Below are 17,500 nucleotides of genomic sequence, written 5' to 3'. Positions count from 1 at the left end.
TCTGTGAAAATGGAAGAGAAAGATTATGAGTGAAAGGAGAGAGAATGGAAGCAGATGAGGAGAGGCAGACATACAGCCTCCATGATTGGTCTAGGAGCCGCGGTAATGAGATGGTAATGCCCAGGAATTGTCAAGGGAGAAAAAATAATCGAACGTGAGACCTTGCCGGTTTATATACACACACTAACAGAACACAGGCCAGGGCTATCTTCTTTCAACACACTCACGTATGTGGGCAAACATACATGAAACATCCACTTCGCCCACACCCAAATAATTTTCCACAAGCGCACACACCTTACACACTCACACACCCACACAGACACTCACAAAACCCGACTCCCATTGTGACTGTGTTCTCATTACAGTCGGCTCGCCAGCGATTCTGGCGCCCAGCGGGCCTCGGTCCAGCCCCCCCTCCCCCCCCCTCCTTACCCTAGCCCATCACAGTCGGGCAGGAAGATTGTTTCATATTAGCAGGGGAACACTACAGGCACATTAGGCCCCTGTTTGATGCTCTGAGCTCACCGCCAGGCTTGGCTCCCTTCGGCTCATTTCTGGCCTGCTATGAATAAGACGGAGAGACTACGATGGACAAAGCTGGAAAGCGACAACAAAGAGCCCCCCCCCCCCCCCCCCCCCCCCCCCCCACCCCCAGCCCAAGTCTGCTAATGATTATGCAAAGGTAGGGCCTGGATAGGGACGGAGCAGGCGGCTAAAGGCTGCTTCCTTCCTCTCAACCCCTCTGTCAACAGCGACCAGGAAGAGGGCTTTTCTTGCCACAGCGTCCGAACAAGCGAGTCCTTGGAAACGGCGGTGTTTAGACGTTCACACACACTTGTGCACATCGCCCTAGGAGGGTGACCGGGGCCCATGTGATGGATTGGCGCAGACGTGTTTATGCGTGTACCCCGAGTTTGTGGTTTGGTGTGTGTTTACACGGAGGCGATTGTGTTTCCATGATGAAGAGAGACTTTGGGGAGGTTGTGAGTGAGTGTGTGTCCGTCTGTGTGTGTGTGTGTTAATCCACGCTGGTGGTGTGTGATGAGGTGACAGGGTGCGTGTTTTGGTGTTTGTGTGTGTGTGTGTTTGTGTGTGTGTGTGTATGGGGGGTACATACCTCGCCCCAACGTGTTATCCCTCTTGTCTTTCATGCTCATGGCCAGCGAAGCACCCTCTGGAATCTGTGGGGAGTAAGGTGGCGAGGAGAGGGGGGGGGGGGGGGGGGGGGGGGGGGGGAGGGGGGGTTGAGGGGTGGGCCAAAGGGGTCACAGGGTCAAAGGTGAGTCGAAGGAGCACCAGATGAGCATCGTTAGCAAAGTCCTCTTGGGGAGAGGAGCGTTGAGTGGTGCCCATGTGTGTCTTTGAATACAAGAACATGTGTGTGTGCCTTTAAATGAGAGAGAGAGAGAGAGAGAGGAGAGAGAGAGAGAGAGAGAGAGAGAGAGAGAGAGGGAGGGGAAGAGAGAGAGGATGAGAGAATGAGAGAGACCCCTCTCAGACAAAGACAGAATTAGTTTGGGGTGCTGGGTGCGGTAATTGTTACACGTGCTGAGGCATATGTAACAATTGCCTATATCTGCATGTAATGATGTGTGTTTGTGTGTGTGTGTGTGCATGCATGTGAACTTGTTTGTGTGTGTGTGTGCGTGTGTCGTGTGTTGTGTGTGGGCTTCTTCTACAGTGACAACCAGACTGCAGGGGACTGGCTGGGCTCATTAAAGTCGGCCCGTGGTGAAATGGATTGAACAGCCTTGCCAGTGAACCAAGCAGCCGGCCAGGGAGAGCTGCTTTCACAGCTCTGCCCCCCAGTGCTCGCACCAAACTAAACAGAGCACTTAACACGTCAACGTGACAGGGCGGAGGGCAAAGGTCACCCTGTGTCTGTTTACTCACACACAAATGAACACCGGCGTCGACAAATACGCCTACAAGTAACTTGTACATTCCTTGAGGTTTTTTCTTCCCGACCGGGCGCTTCAGGATCACACATCTCAGACTGAGTCACCATTGGACACGTTTGGCTCACAAATTGTGAGCAAAGTCGCGACGGCCTCTTTCTAAAAGGTTCATTCATTAATAAAATGGGTGGTGAAGCAGCCCAATGTGTGCCTGCGGAGAGGAGCAAACTATGGAGCATATTATTGAAGCCTGCCCTCTTCAAAGACTGAAAAGAGATCGAATCTCCCTCCACAAATTAGATCAAGAGGCCAATGCCTGACTTGAGAGATTTGCATTAGCTAAATAAAAAGCTATAAAACTGATGCTAAGCTTAATTAAATATTTAGAAATGGCCTATGTATGTGAATGGTCGGAAAGACCGTATGGCATTACCTAGGCTACACCTAGGTAACACCATACGGTCCCTAGAGTTTGGCACATCCAGGTGCACCATGGGTAGAGGGAGGGTAGACCTCCAACCATGCACACCATATGACCACCATTTACTAAGCCTTCTCACCTCCTGTTTCTCCTGATGTTGGCTTAATGATATGAAAGGGCTCATGTGGAGCACACGATCACACCTTTTACAGCGATTTCACACACACATGCACACACACTTGACACAACTGATCTGTGTCAAGAGAAGAGACAATACACAAGGTATACCGACACAAACACGCAAACACAAACACACACACACACCTGGTAATGGGACACTGTGTTGAGTTTCTTCCGTCCGTCCTCCATCAATGAGGAGTTGTCGATGTCCTGCAGTATCTTACTGCTACTGCCCGAAGCAAACAACTCTGGAGGAGACAAGGGGAGAGAGGAGGGCAAGGAGATGAGATGGGAGGAGCAGAGAGGACATGAGAGGCGATGGGAGGAGGAGAGAAGGAGTGGCGAGGACATGAGGGAAGGAGAGGAAGAGAGGAGAGGAGAGGGGAAAACAGAAGAGGGGAGGAGAGGGAAGAGTGACATGAGAGAGATAAAAAGTGGAGAGGAGAGGAACAGAGAGGCGAGGAGAGGAGAGGAGAGGAGGAGAGAGGAGAGGAGAGGAACAAGGGCAGGAGAGGACAGGAGAGGAGGGGAGAGGAGAAGAGAGAAGATATATGAGAATATTTATCTGTGTAATTTAGAGAGAGAAGCACAGGGCAGGGCTGCTTTTACTCTCTGTCACAACCAGTGGATAGTTTCTTGGGCCATTAATCAAATCCTCACTGGAGGCTGCAGCACAGCCGCTCTGAAAGCAATAAGTCCTTGTGCTTATTACCTCACACCCTCCACGTATTCTGCCATCTGCTATATTACAGCCGCAGGTTAGTTGAGCTTCATAAGAGGAACTGACCTTTCGCAAGGAAAGATTACAATATCCGAGGCGCTTGGGACAAAGGTTGACCGGATAGAGGGAGGGAGAGAGAAAGGTCCTCTTACCTAGGTCCACGTCCTCTGCCCGCGGCCACTGGGAGAAGGGGAGGTTTTTGTAAAAGCCCTCGATGATCTTCTCCTTCACCTGACAGATCGTGTCTGTGTTCATAACCTTGACTGACAGGGAATCCATGCCACAGCCCTGGAAGGACACGTTTATGTTCTGCAAACAAAATGAACACACACAAACCAACACACACACACAGACGCACACACACACACACACACTCATACATGTGAAAATGAGTGGGAGTCTGGAATCTCTTCGTCACGGTGCAGGATCGCAAAAGATCGTGTTTATGGCTCTCACACTCTCTTTGAACACACCACACCCTTAAGTGGCCCCTCTTAGCCAATCAGTGTTTAGAATGTGACCTCCAACCTCAGCGTGTGAGGTATCTGACCTGTGGCTTCGCTTCGATGTTTTCCCTCAGGAGCCACTCCTCGTTGAGTGTGTAGCGAGCTTTGCCCGTGATTGCGTCTATTGAGCCCTTGTTGATCTGCTGCCTGATGGCACACAGCAGCAGGAAGAAGGGCTCTCCCACCGTCTCCTATAGGACACACACAGTGACAGCAGTGACAGTTACACTCGGCTATAGGCGTGGGCTGCACTGCTGCAAGTGTTTCTAAACCCTCACATTTAGTCTTTATTTGTAGCCGTTGCTAAATGCTAATTGGTTCAGGTTTTGGTGCGACTTTTGGTTCGAATTTCAAACCCACACAGTCACACATTCACACTCACACACATAGAAATACAGGCACACTGAAACAAACACACACACACACACACACACACACACACACACACACGTACAAATAAACGAACACAAACACACACACACACATACACACACACACACACACACACACACACACACACACAAATAAACTAACACAAACACACAGACACACACACACACACTCGACTTTGTCCACTGCTTACTTTGAGGTAGCTGTACATGCAGATGGACATCCAGTTGGTCAGCATCTTCTCCACCACCGACTCTGTGCGCCGCAGCATGAGCTTGGGATTCTTGGAGGCTGATGCGTCGATCAGGTCCACCAGAAGGTCTTTCATGATGCTGGTGTAATACTCCAGTTTACCATGGAGGGCGATGGTGAGCAACGAGGCGAGGCTACATCTGTGGGGCCAGACGAGAGACAAAAAAAAGAAAAAACACAGATGAGAGAGAGGACACTGCTTTTAAGGGGCAGCCACCGCATGCCACTGTCAGCTTTGGTTCTATGGTGGGAGCCGAAATAAATTATGTAAATGTAGAGCAACAACAACAAGACTTTGTTTCATTTCCCCAACACAACACCATCAGTGTTTCCGCAAACCACCTGTGACTGTGTTCCTATAATAAGCTGTGATCTAATGCAGGGCATGGCCTGCTGGGGATTACCATTACAAACATCCTTTGGTAAAATACAGGGGAGCAACAGTCCAAATGCTGACAAGGAAGTGGGACTCATATGCGGTCTCTCTTGTGGGCTATCCTCCAGAGCAACTCGCCAAAAGCAGTACAGTGATGTTGACACATGAAGTGAGAACCTCAGTGCTTTAAGTGACCACCATCTGTTCATATGCACACAGGAGAATGTTGGATGAATTGGTATTGGATGTGACATTTATATTAGTCTGTAAAACTCACACAATACACACAAACACAAATGTATCATTCCTTACTGAAGAGCTGCTGAATTGTTTGTGAGTTGTACGACTCTGTGATTATGCAACATGTCTCGATTTGAACAGATTTAAACAGGCTAAACAGAAGCCATGAGTATACAATGGAGATCTAGAGATAATGTTTGCAATCCGATACAAACTGGCGCCTGATAGACTGCCAGCAGTCAAGGCTTACAGATCAGATGAGCTGAAAGATTTCTGTATAAGGACATAATTAGTTATAAGTTGATTGTAAACAACTGGGCTCTGTGTAAGAGGTGTGTTCAGATGTATTTCGAGACATTCAATGACGCAAATGTCTGTAGGAATGGTTGTTTATATTTGTTTTGTCTTATGTTCCTCAACTGCCAAATGTTTCACGTGTTTAGGTTTGACACAGGGTTTAGCATATAACACACAGGAAACCAAGAAAGTGCAATATCCGGCCAAAAGCTTTTAGAAAACTAGAAAATTTAAATCTGTGCCCTCACACGACACGAAGAAAAGCTAATGAGGGAAAATGCATTCTTTCAAACATAAACCATTGTCATTTCACAGTCATTAGGGCTCATTTCCCTGGCAAACGTAATGAGTTGACATTTAATTACCTGTCTCGCACCGCAAAGTCCTTCTGCTGCTCCAAGGCATGGACGAACGTGACCAGGAAGTGCTTGTTGTTGAGCAGCGTGGAGAAGAGCGTGATGCCCTCCTCGATGTTGGGCTGAGTCGTGCTGGAGGACTGGGCAGGAGGGGAAAAAAAGGAAAAGGGAAAGAGGAGGACAGAAATAAGTGAAGATAGGTGGAGTAGAATGGTTGGCTACTGCATCGGGCTACACCTGCTGTTCCCTGCCTACGTCACCGGGGCCGGCTGCCAGCCTCCAGCCTCCCATCTAGAGGCCGCGTTATTTCCCCATCCCAATTTACTCTTTTGGTCAATCATATTCTCTGTTTCCTTCTGTTTATTTCAATGGCTTTTTTTTTCTGGGGGGATGCTGACGCCGGCGAAATGCGCCCCTAAAATGTGCAGCGTCGACTTAATGAGCGTCTTCTATCTGTGGTGGCAGCGGCGGCGGCGGCGGAGATATGCGGCGTGATGAAGCCTTCCCCCTGGACCATGGCCATGTGGTGGGATTCACAGGCTGACAGAAGGAGAACAGGGATGTCCATTAAGATAAATGCCCGCCTGTTAGGTTTCTTCGCTGTGACCTGGAAAACACTTCGGTGGAAGACGGTGCGGATCTAAGGCACTTCATCACCGTTAGACAGTCTACCCCCCCCGGCTGCAGACCCAAAAGTAGCATCACAATGGCTAACGCCTGCCTCTCTCTCCCTCTCTCCCTCCCCTTCTTTCTCTTCCTCTCTCTCTCTCTCTGTCTCACTCCATCGCTCCCTCTCTCTCTCTCTCTCTCTCTCTCTCTCCCTCTCCCTCTCTCTCTCTCTCTCTCTCTCTCTCTGCCTCACTCCATTCCTCCCTCTCTCTCTCTTGCTCCCTCCCTCTCTCTCTCTCTTCCTCTCTCGCTCCCTCTCTCTTGCTCTCTCTCGCTCTCTCTCGGTCACGCATGCACAGATGCACACTTGGCTGCACACAGAGGCTAAAAGAGACGTCCGTGGGTTGCTACCCTTAAGATCAAACCTCTCTGCTGTCCAGGAGACAACATGAAGGTTTAACTGCTGCCTCACTCTGAGCAGCTAGGTTAATGATTGACGAGCTTAAAATCCCAGCTGCCACACTGGCAACAACTGAATCACATGCATGGGCACACACTAACGCAATGAGGTGCATGTAAGTAAACACAAATGTGATCGGGAGTCCCTAAGCACCGGGCGATAAACGCACACATTAACACACCTGGACCTGGTCACAAAACCGGACGTGCACATACACACACACAATAATGAGCACAAATGTAAATGCACACATGCACGCACAAACACAAACACACAGACCACCGTCACATACAGACACATACACACACACTGAACAAGCACGCACACACAGACACAGACACACACACACACACACACACACACACACACACACACACACACACACACATGCGCACACACACACACACACACACACACAGAGGGACCGGCAAACAACACTGTTAACACTCGCTCATACATGCTTTTTTTTTTTTCATTTTATAAACAGCCCCATAGTGGAACTTTAACAAGCTCTAGTGTGACCCAGTTGTGAAGCAAGGAAGGGAGAAAGCAGCCAAGTGGAGGGACTCGGGCCACAGACAGCGGCCGAATACAGCGAGCTAATGGCTTAACCCTTTACCTGCCAGTCCTGCAGCAGGGGGTGGGTCTCCGGGAGCGCTTTGGGGCACAGGGCGTCGTTGTCATAGATGGGCTGGACCAGGCTCTTCTCGTAGTCGGAGTACATCTGAAACACGCACGCGTCCAGAGGACAGAGTCACGCACACGTGAGGAGAAACGTGTACATCGCTAGGCATGCAGGGCAGGAGGGTATGCCATGAGGGTGGACAGACAGACACACGGACAGTAAGGCTGACAGAGAGGGAGAGAGAGAGGGGGGGCAAGGCAGACATAGCCGGCCTTGAGTCTCGGGCAGCAGATTTACATAATGGAAGGCAAAGGGGCTTCATATCTAAAGCCGGCCCTGAATAGGCGCTGAGTGACCATGGAGAGAGAGAAACACGACACCGGGACTTGGGACGGCGGGAGTGTTGAGAGCTTTACAGCCCAGGAGGGAGAGAGGGAGAGAGAGAGAGCCAGGCAACACAGCCTTTCAGCTGTGGGCTCATCGTCTGGATTGGCGCAGAGATGAGACAGTCGTGAGTCACAGTGTTTGGCGCGGTATTGCACATGTGTCTTTGCAGATTAAATATTTGAAACGAGCTTCACACATAAGAGTGGCCCAAGTTTGAGGCATTAAACACTCTGTGTGCATGGTGAGGATTTGCACCATGTGGGTGGTGTGCTGGTAAAGTGCTGGTAGAATGTTGTTTGTGTGTTGGTGTGTGTGTGTGTGTGTGTGTGTGTGTGTGTGTGTGTGTGTGTGTGTGTGTGTGTGTGTGTGTGTGTGTGTGTGTGTGTGTGTGAGAGAGTGTTTTTGTGTCTGGGTTTGTGCTTATATGAGTGTTGATATGTGTGTGGGCGGTTTTAGTGGACAGGTTTTGGAAGGACAGGGCTGAGGTAATGACACACGTATTTATACTGCCCTTGGGTCGCCATTCAACACGCCCCCCCCCCCCCCCCCCCCCAACTCTCACGTTCCTCATGACCACAAAACCTCCACAGCCCTGTGTCCACTAGAACAAATCCCACGCAATGCAGAAAGAGAGAGAGAGAGAGAGAGAGAGAAGAGAGAGAGAGAGAGAGAGAGAGAGAGAGAGAGAGAGAGAGAGAGACAGAGAGACAAAGAGAGACAGAGACAGAGACAGAGAGACAGATTGGGTGAAAGAGAGAGAGAGCGCGAGAGACAGAGAAAGAGAGAGAGAGTTTGGGTGATAGAGGGTGAGAGAGAGATTGGGTGACAGAGAAAGTTATAAAGTAAGTTGCGGACTGCGTTTACTGGCAAAGAAGATGCTTTTAACCCCCATGTGTGTGGTTAGACGACTAATAGTATCACAAATAAATGTAATGTCTGGTTTGTGAGATATTAGTCTCTGATCTGCATGGAAGAGCTGGCAGAAGAGCGCCAGTCTGGGCGAACAGGGCGTTTCACCTTCTTTCTTGAACTTTCTTTCATTAGTTTTGTCACGAATCGTGTTGTTTGAGGCGTGGATCTGTAAGCGCGTAATTGGCTATTAAGAGCGAACACATACTTGGCCGGTACTGGTAAGCTCAAAAAAGTGTCAAAAACCTTTCCTAGTGTTTGCATCAATTTGTTCAAATCAACACTGTGCTGATGGCCACTGTAGAAATACAATTATTCTGTATAATATCTCTTTTATATAATATCTATAATATAAAAGGAAACAAGCGTAACTCCCCCCCTTTCAGTCTCTGATTTCTGACCCAGGCTGTGTGCCTGTTCTGGAGCCCAGCTCAGGAGAGTAAAGGCTGCTGGATGTATCCATCTTGTTTCAGCAAAAAAACAACACAAGCACCCACCAAAGCAATCCCCCAGAGTCCCGAACCCTTAAGGGGGGAGGGGGGGGGGGGGTTCATCATCACACAACACGGGGAAAAAAGTGCTTACATACAGAGGAAACGCTCATCCCACCTCGAGCCAAACTAACTACAGCTCTGCTCACATGTACTGTACAGCGGGTTCAAAGCACATCGCCTCCCAGGGGAACATATGTCAGGGAGACGATAGGGCGATACGGCACGGCTATATTGTGCTACCCTGAAACCCCACATGTACGCAGATATCTATATAAATAAAAGACAAGCAGCGAATCACAGGTTAATGAGTTGATGTAGTGTAGTTGTGGAGCTTTGGCGGCGGGTGGGCTGGACGGCGGGAGAACGGCAGACTCACTTTGGGGAAGAAGGTGCGCGTGACAAACTGTTTGTACTCCAGGAAGGGAATGCCCTGGCTGCGGTTCAGCTCTTTGGTCAGGTCCGTCATGTCTGTCTGCAGCTCTGCAAAGCCTGGGGGCCACAGGAGGCGTGCGGTGTAGTCACGCACACACACACACACACACACACACACGCATGCACCCACCCACCCACGCACACACACACACACACACACACACACGCACACACACACACACAAACACACACAGAGGGAGGGGAAAAAAATCAGCAAGTGATTCTAAACAAAGGTTGTGACATTTCACGTGACAGTTGTGACCCTCTAGTCATTTTGCATTCTCAGCGTGAAGCTCTTTAAAATGAATCAGTGTGTTACATGGCAAATTATTATAATCTATTACAATTCGGCACAATGTGACATTTTGCAGGATCAAGTTGTGAAATGTTAACGCGCCATGCGATGGGAGGGAAGACAACGGCGATCGGAAGCAGAACCAACATTTTCAATTTTTCTAGATCCCCTCCCCCTTTGCTTTCCATCTGTCAGTGTCTGTTCCTCTCCCGTTCTAATTCCCTGGCAGAGTGCTGAGTCTGGTACTGCGCCGCACGTTGGCAAATATTTTACGCAAACAATAGAAAAAAATGGAAAGAAAGGGAATCGGAGCAGCCCAATTCCATCTGCGACGCGCATCCGAGCCGCAAGGCGCAGGCTGGGGCTAACATGGTCGCTAGCGGTGTCAGCATATGCCAGCGTGTGTCTAATCACATATGCATCCACACACACTCACACACACACACACACGCACGCATCTACACACACAGATGCGGCGTTAGCTTTCTTGTAGCACGTTCTGTTTCATTTCTAGGAGCGGCTAATATGCTCATCTCATGAGGGCTGCACGGGTTCTATTTGTGGAGAAAGTGTTTAGAGGGCGGTGGTGGTGGTGCAGAGGGTGGTGGTGGTGGTGGCGGTGGTGGTGCAGAGGGTGGTGGTGGTGGTGGCGGTGGTGGCGGTGGTGGTGGAGGAGCGGGTCGTGTTTGGGTTTTGAAGCTGTCTGCGTGTGCAATAGTGGAGTCAGAGGATTTAGGGCTGAAACATATTCCCCAACGCCTCCCAAGTTATCATCCTCTTAGTAACGACCCCCTCCCCACACACACACACACCAACCTCCTTAAATACTTCACATTTCATCTGGAAACTACTGAGCCGTAAGCAGCTGCAGTACTAAGTCACACAACTTCACTCTCTTGCCACGTCACATCTTGGGACATGAACAAACACCATCCTCTCTGTTTAACCTGGAGTTCGTCCATTACCTCTCTCTCTCTCGCTCTCTGTGTCTCTGTCTCTCTCTGACTCTCTCTCTCTCTCTGTCGTTCTCTGTTTCTCTTCCTCTCTCTCTCCTCTATCTGTCTCTCTCTCACTCTCTCTTTCTCCCTCTCTCCATATGTTTAGCTCTCTTTCTCTCTCTCCCTCTCGCTCTCTCTCTCTCTCTCTTTTCTCTTTCTCTCTATCTATTTGTTTCTTTCTCTGTCTGTCTGTCTCTCTTTTTCCCTCTCTCTCTCACGCTCTCTCTCACTCTCTCTCTCCCTGTGGCTCTCTCTCTCTCTCTCTCTGTGTTTCTCTTTATCTCTATATCTCTCTCTCTATCACTATCTCTTTCACACTTCAAACCCATCCCTCTCCTCTCAGAACGATCCCTCTTGCATCAGTTCTGACACCCCTACCCTGACCTCAGACACAAATCCCTCAGCGTTGCCTCTTCCTAAATAACCCTTCCAACCTCTCCCCTTATCTCCCACACTCCCCGTGTCTGCTCCTACTCCATGTCCCCCCCCCACCCCTGAATCTCGTCCCTATCGCCTCCTCCCTCCATTTCTCTCCCTCCCTTTCTGTGCGTCTCTCCCTGTCCAACGCGTCCCCATAAATCTGCCGCATCTGACACCCAGTGGCCTTCGCAGCGCTTCTACTCTAATGTCCTAGACAGACACACACACACACACACACACACACACACACACACACACACACACAGAACCACACAAACAGACACACGGACGCAGGTACACACACACAAATGCACGCACATAGGCTCTGGCATACACATAGACAAAAATGTATGAGCAAAACAGAAAAACCCATGTACACACACTAACCAACTAACACATTCACACACACCAACATAATCACATACACACATGAGGACACTAACTCACAAAGACATACACAGACAGCCACAGACACACAAGGACACTAACACACAGAGACACAAAAACAAAAGGAAAACAAGAAATACTAACACACACACACAAACACACACACAGACACACGCACACGCAGGTCTCATTTCTCTAGGGTGGATGCATCAGAGGTCATGTGACCAGTGAGTGCGTGTGTGTGTCAGTATGTGTGTGTGTCTCTATCTATGTGTGTGTGTGTGTGTGTGTGTGTGTGTGTGTGTGTGTGTGTGTTTGTGTGCGCGTACATGTGTGTGTGTGCGTTCAAGTGACTGATCTGTTGTCAGGACTGCTTTATGAGTCATTCTGCCAGGTCGGTCAGCTGTCTCCAGCTACAGACTAGAGGCTACATTCTGCCACACCAACACACTGACCAACAAACACAGTGACCACGGTCACACAAACATGAGGTCCATCACTACTTTATTACTTAATCTGGTTAATGGGTCAATATCCACAGAGAAAATCACACAGGCTGAATGCTGCTATTGTCTTCATGTGTTTGAGTGTGTGTGTGTGTGTGTGTGTGTGTGTGTGTGTGTGTGTGTGTTTCTGCGTGTTCAGTTGTGTGTGTCTCTGTGTGTGTGTATGTGTGTGTTTGTCTATGTGTGCTTGATTTTGCTACAAAGATGAGATTGATCAAAATGTAAATATGAAGAGGGAAACGGGGATAGAAAAGGGAAGGCAAAGTCCAAGAAAAGTGATATGAGACCAGAGTGGGTGTGTGTGTGTGTGTGTGTGTGTGCATTCACACCTTTCCGGATCTCGTCTCTGATCTGCGACTCCATCTCCTCCATCTGCAGCAGGGTTTTCTGCCAGTAGCGCTCGGCCCTGCGGCTCTTAGTGCAGTAAACCACGAGAGCTGCAGCCAGTGAGGAATAACAGAGCACAATAAGACAAAGGTCTTCATACCAAACAACGAATGACATGGCACCTATACAGACAGACAAGCATGCACACTAAGACAGAGTTCACTCATAGAGAAAGAATAAAGAGAACATTTTACATAAGTGTGATTTACACATTTGAGCGAGCATATCATTTTCTGTAAGTATAAGCACGTTACAAGCAATTAGATTCTTTGAATGTCTATAAATGGCTCCGACATATGGACCTTCAGCAAATACACGCCTGTGATGGGAGCTTGACAGGCTCCAGCACATAACGGCGTGCAGAGTTTCAAAAGCACACGGGCACAACCCCTAAAAGCAAAGCACACACTGAAATAGACACACTGCAACCTAAGGTCACCTGAAAACACACCAACGCATACACACACAGAAAAAATATATATATTATATATATATATATTTATGACAGAGAGAAAGAAAGAGAGAGAGAGAGAAAGAGAGAGAGAGAGAGAGAGAGAGAGAGAGAGAGAGAGAGACAGAGAGAGAGGGACAGAGAGACAGAAAGAAAGAGAGCGAGAGAGAGAGAGACAGAGAGACAGAAAGAAAGAGAGAGAAAGAAAGAAAGAGAGAGAGAGTAAACGACACCGAGAGAGATAGCGATACTGCGAGAGAGCCACAGAGAGAAAGAGTGAGAGAGAGAGAGGAAGAGGTGAACAGAGCACTATGTGTGCCGTGTCCATTATACAGGGTTGAGGATGACCGGGCACACGGTGACCTCCCCATATTATTATTTCTTTCTTTCAATCTGGACCACATCTGGAGCATTTGTTGCTACGGCAGCCAGACATCGATCATCCTCTCTCTCCCTGATTGGGAGAGGGAGTGTGCGAGTGTGTGTGAGAGTGTGCCAGTGTGTGTGAGCGTGTGTTACCTACCCACGGTGCACGGCAGCAGCAGCACACAGCTCACCACGATAGATATGACGATGGCCAGCTCACTACCTCCCAGCTGCACCTTGGCGATGGTGTGGTGGAAGTTCCCCACTTGCACCTACACACAGAAAGATGAAGGGAGCGAGAGAGAGCGAGAGAGAGAGATGGATGGAGAGAGGGAGGGAGAGAGATGGAGGTTAAGAGGAGCAGAGATGGAGGGAGAGGTGCATGAATGGAGAGAGGGATGGAGGGAAAGGGAGAAGTGGAGGGAGAGAAAGATGGATGGCCAGAAAGAGAGGGAGCAAGATGGAGGGAGAGAGAGGGAGTAGAGAGCAAGACAAAGAGAAAGATGGAGGGAGAGAAACAGATGAGAGAGACAGATGGGAGGAAGAAGATAGGTGAGTGGGGGCAAATTTTATGCAAACATAAAGTTCCTGATGCGACAGTTTAGAAATGCACACAACCTGACAATGGCACACACAGAGCCACAGCCACAGCCACAGACAGACACACACACACACACACACATACACACACACAAATATGCACAGGACATCACTATACAAATGTGTGTGTCCTCACAAGTGGTTTCGTTGCTGTATGGAAATGGAAGAGTCACCAGGAAATCTGACTTCCACTTCTGCTCCTCTGATTAGTCAGCACGCTGTGTGGGGCCTTCCCTAAACTTAGTAGTGACAGACTTCATGACCAAATACTGATAGAGTACGGCCCCAATCCGCACTCCAAATCCCTCAAACACTGGGCTTACTTTAAGAGGACGCTCAATGCATCCTTCCTCCGTCTCTCTCTCTCTCTCTCATGCTGAGGGAGAGCGAGCGAGAGAGAGAGACAGAGAGAGCGAGAGAGAGATAAATATATATCTCTCTGGTTCAGGCGTTTATTTGTCCAGGGAGGCTAAAGCAGGCCCACTCCTAGAGATTGCAGCCGCCTGCTCTGGTGTAATGGAGGGGAAAATACCATTGTTCCTGTTTCGCTTGGGGTCTGAACACACTGTCGGCCCTCCCCCTTCCTACTCATCCTCCTCCACCTCCATCACCACCTCCTCCTCCACCACCTCCTCCACCACCGTTGCTGCTCGACGCAACTTCAGAGGCAGTGGAGAGAGAAATATTTAAATAAGCGCAATCCCAAAATAGATCAGCCGCCACCCAAAGCCAGGCTAGAACAAAAAAAATAAAGCTATTTCAGAAAAGCTTTTAAAGATATTTGTTTTCACAGCGTGTATGCAGCTTTGGTACAGCATGGCCGCTGGCGGAGGACACGGGCACGCTCTCCATCTGAGCGGCTCCCATTGGAAATGACGCAGGTGCACACAGGGGGAGCTGAAGGCACGCACACCTATAAGCGCTGTGACACAGCATCTGACCTCTGGCTCGAATGTACGTCTGGCTGCTAATTACAGAGAGACTGGGTACGTGGTGGGTGGTGAGAAGAGGAGAGGAGGAGAGGAGTAGGGGGGGGTTTATAGACTTGAGTGGACTTGGCGAGCTAAAAAGGGAGCGAGGGAGAGCTATAAAGTGGGAGAGATAGGGAGATAGAGAGAGGGATAGATAGAGAGAGAAAGAGGGATAGGCTGAGGGCTGAAGAGAAATACAAAAGAGGATCAGAGAGGGGGATGAAGACAGTGTGACCGATGGGAGCGAGGGATAAAGAGAGACACAGAGAGAAAGAGAAAGACAGAGGAATAGATAAGGAGAGAGGATGAGGTAGAGCGAGGCATAGAAATAATAAGAGTGAGATAGAGAGAGGTCATGGAGGGAAAGCCCTAAAGACTTAGAGAGAAAGTGTGATCTGGGAGCTAAACCTTTCCCCGGTCCCTCCCTGCCTCGGTGACAAAGTGAGGGATTGTCCCTAGCCGCTATACCTGCTGGAGTCCGGACCGCGGGTCAAGGATGCGTTGTGACAGCGGGCTATTTTAAACAGCCACTCCACCTTGCCGCACGCTCTGTGTTTAAATATAGATGGCTGCTGCTGCACCCGCCAAACGAAGCTCTTTTAAAGCTGGCCAGAATGGGCAACCTAGGGATGGAGGACCACTAACAGAGCGGAAAGAGAGGGGAGAGAGAGACAGAAACAACGAGAGAGAGAGAGAGAGAGAAAGAGAGAGAGAAAGAGCGTGAGCAAGAGTGAGAGAGAGGGAGCAAGAGCGAGAGAGAGCGAGGGAGCAAGAGCGAGAGAGAGCGAGAGAGTGAGAGCGAGAGCAAGAGTGAAGAGAGAGAGCAAGAGCGAGAGAGCGAGAGAGTGAGAGAGCGAGCGCGAAGGAGGTCTGGGCTTATCATGACTGTGCAGGGCTTGGCTCTGTGATAATGGAGCTCTTTCACTTGGACCGTAGGAAACTTGGAGACAAAACAAAACCGGAACACAATCAAGGACCAATGACATCAATAGCTCTGGCGAGGCACGTGTTCCGCGTGTTAGGGTCCGTGCGTGTGTGCGTGTGTGTGCGCGCGTGTGTTTACTGGGGACTGTGTTATGCGATCACCGGACCAGTCTGACTACAGATCAAAAGAGAAGGGAGATAAAGAGGGAGATATTTGGGAGTGGTTCTCCTGGGGTTCCTTCATCTGTGTTGTGGTTAAAAGGGCTGCCTGGTTCAACGTCCCGTATGAAAATATCCATTCAGCGCTGACTCATGGCAGCACAAAGGAGTAGAAAGCATTCATAATGCATAAAGAGACGCACCACCAAACTGCCGAGCAGCACAACGGCCACCGAAACCGGTCCCGTTTGAACTCGCTCTGGGACTGTCTGGCATCATTCAAAGACCCAGGAACCTTTAGTCACATAGGCCGTGTTTATCAGGGCCCATTGAGTAGCAAAATCAACACAAGGGCATTGTGTAGTGTGTGTGTACGTGTGTGTGTATGCGTTTGTGTGGTGTGAGCGTGTTAACATGTGTCCTTTGATTTCGTGTCAACACTTGTGTGCCCGTGTGTGTGCATGTGTGAGTTTGTGTGTACGCGTGTGTGTGTGTGTGTGTGTGTGTGTGTGTGTGTACACACACGTGTATATGCCCATATCTACTCACAGTGACAGGGAGCTCTCTCTCGCTGGAGCTCAGCAAGCTGTTGATTGTACAGTGAAACAGCTGGTCATTGTGGAAGCTGATGTCACACTTGTAGGAGCCAATCATCACTGAATATTCATCGGGAGCCAGCTCCAGATCACTCGGCCCTTTCTGTGGGCAGGGGGAAGAAAGAAGCAAAAAAGGAGCCCACATTAAAAACACGAGAATGCAGGTGGGCCTGGTCGGAGCAGACACAGATAACGCTGACACACATATCTTGCTTGTTTTTTGTTCTGCAGAAAAAGCCACGCAGAGGCACACACGCATCAAGGCGCAGGCTTTTGCCTCCGCGAGAGGCGGGCGGGCGATGGGCAGCACCCTGACAGCCAGGAGCGGCTGCGGCAGGAAGCACGCCTGTCACCGTGCTGTCACACTGAGGCGACCGGCACCAGAAACCCTTCTACAGCCTGGCCTCCAGTTCAGCTTAACACAGCACACCAGCCATCTCCCCTGCCCCCCTCTCCTCCCCACCTTGTCTTCTCCTCCTCCTCCTCCTCCTCCTCTTCCTTCTCTTTCCCTCCTACTCCTCCCACTCCTCCCTCTCCCTCCCATCCTGCCTCTCCCTCTCCCTCTCCTCCTCCCTCTCCCCCTCCCTCTCCTCCCCCTCCTCCCTATCATCCCTCTCCCCCTCCCTCTCCTCCTCCCTATCATCCCTCTCCTCCTCCCTCTCCTCCCCCTCCAACCTCTCAATCCTCTCCTCCTTCTTCTCCCACTCCTTCCCCTCCTGCCCCTCCTCCTCCCTCTCCTCCACTCTATCCTTCTCCTCCCCCTCCTCCTCTTCCCTCTCCTTCTCCCTCTCCTCCTCCTCTTCCCTCTCCCCCTCCTTTTCTTTCTCCCTCCTCTCTCCTTCCTCCTCCTCCTCCTCCTCCTCCTCCCACTCTGCCGCTTCAAC

At 49.9% G+C, this 17,500-nt stretch overlaps 1 protein-coding gene across 1 annotated transcript in view; it reads right to left on the bottom strand.

Moving 5' to 3' along the window:
* Positions 1 to 17,500, bottom strand: part of plxnd1 (plexin D1) — a 71,790-nt gene that overhangs the window by 9,293 nt on the left and 44,997 nt on the right. Inside the window, 11 exon segments of the mRNA XM_079741786.1 lie at positions 1,121 to 1,184; positions 2,647 to 2,750; positions 3,376 to 3,532; positions 3,774 to 3,920; positions 4,313 to 4,511; positions 5,650 to 5,780; positions 7,329 to 7,433; positions 9,501 to 9,613; positions 12,492 to 12,599; positions 13,524 to 13,638; positions 16,570 to 16,719. Coding sequence (XP_079597912.1) covers positions 1,121 to 1,184; positions 2,647 to 2,750; positions 3,376 to 3,532; positions 3,774 to 3,920; positions 4,313 to 4,511; positions 5,650 to 5,780; positions 7,329 to 7,433; positions 9,501 to 9,613; positions 12,492 to 12,599; positions 13,524 to 13,638; positions 16,570 to 16,719 — 1,393 coding nt within the window.

This window comes from Pollachius pollachius (genome assembly GCF_949987615.1).
Source record: "Pollachius pollachius genome assembly, chromosome: 8".
Classification (NCBI taxonomy): Eukaryota; Metazoa; Chordata; class Actinopteri; order Gadiformes; family Gadidae; genus Pollachius; species Pollachius pollachius.
The sequence above is the reverse complement of the archived record's forward strand: the minus strand, read 5'-3'. Positions and strand labels throughout refer to the sequence as shown.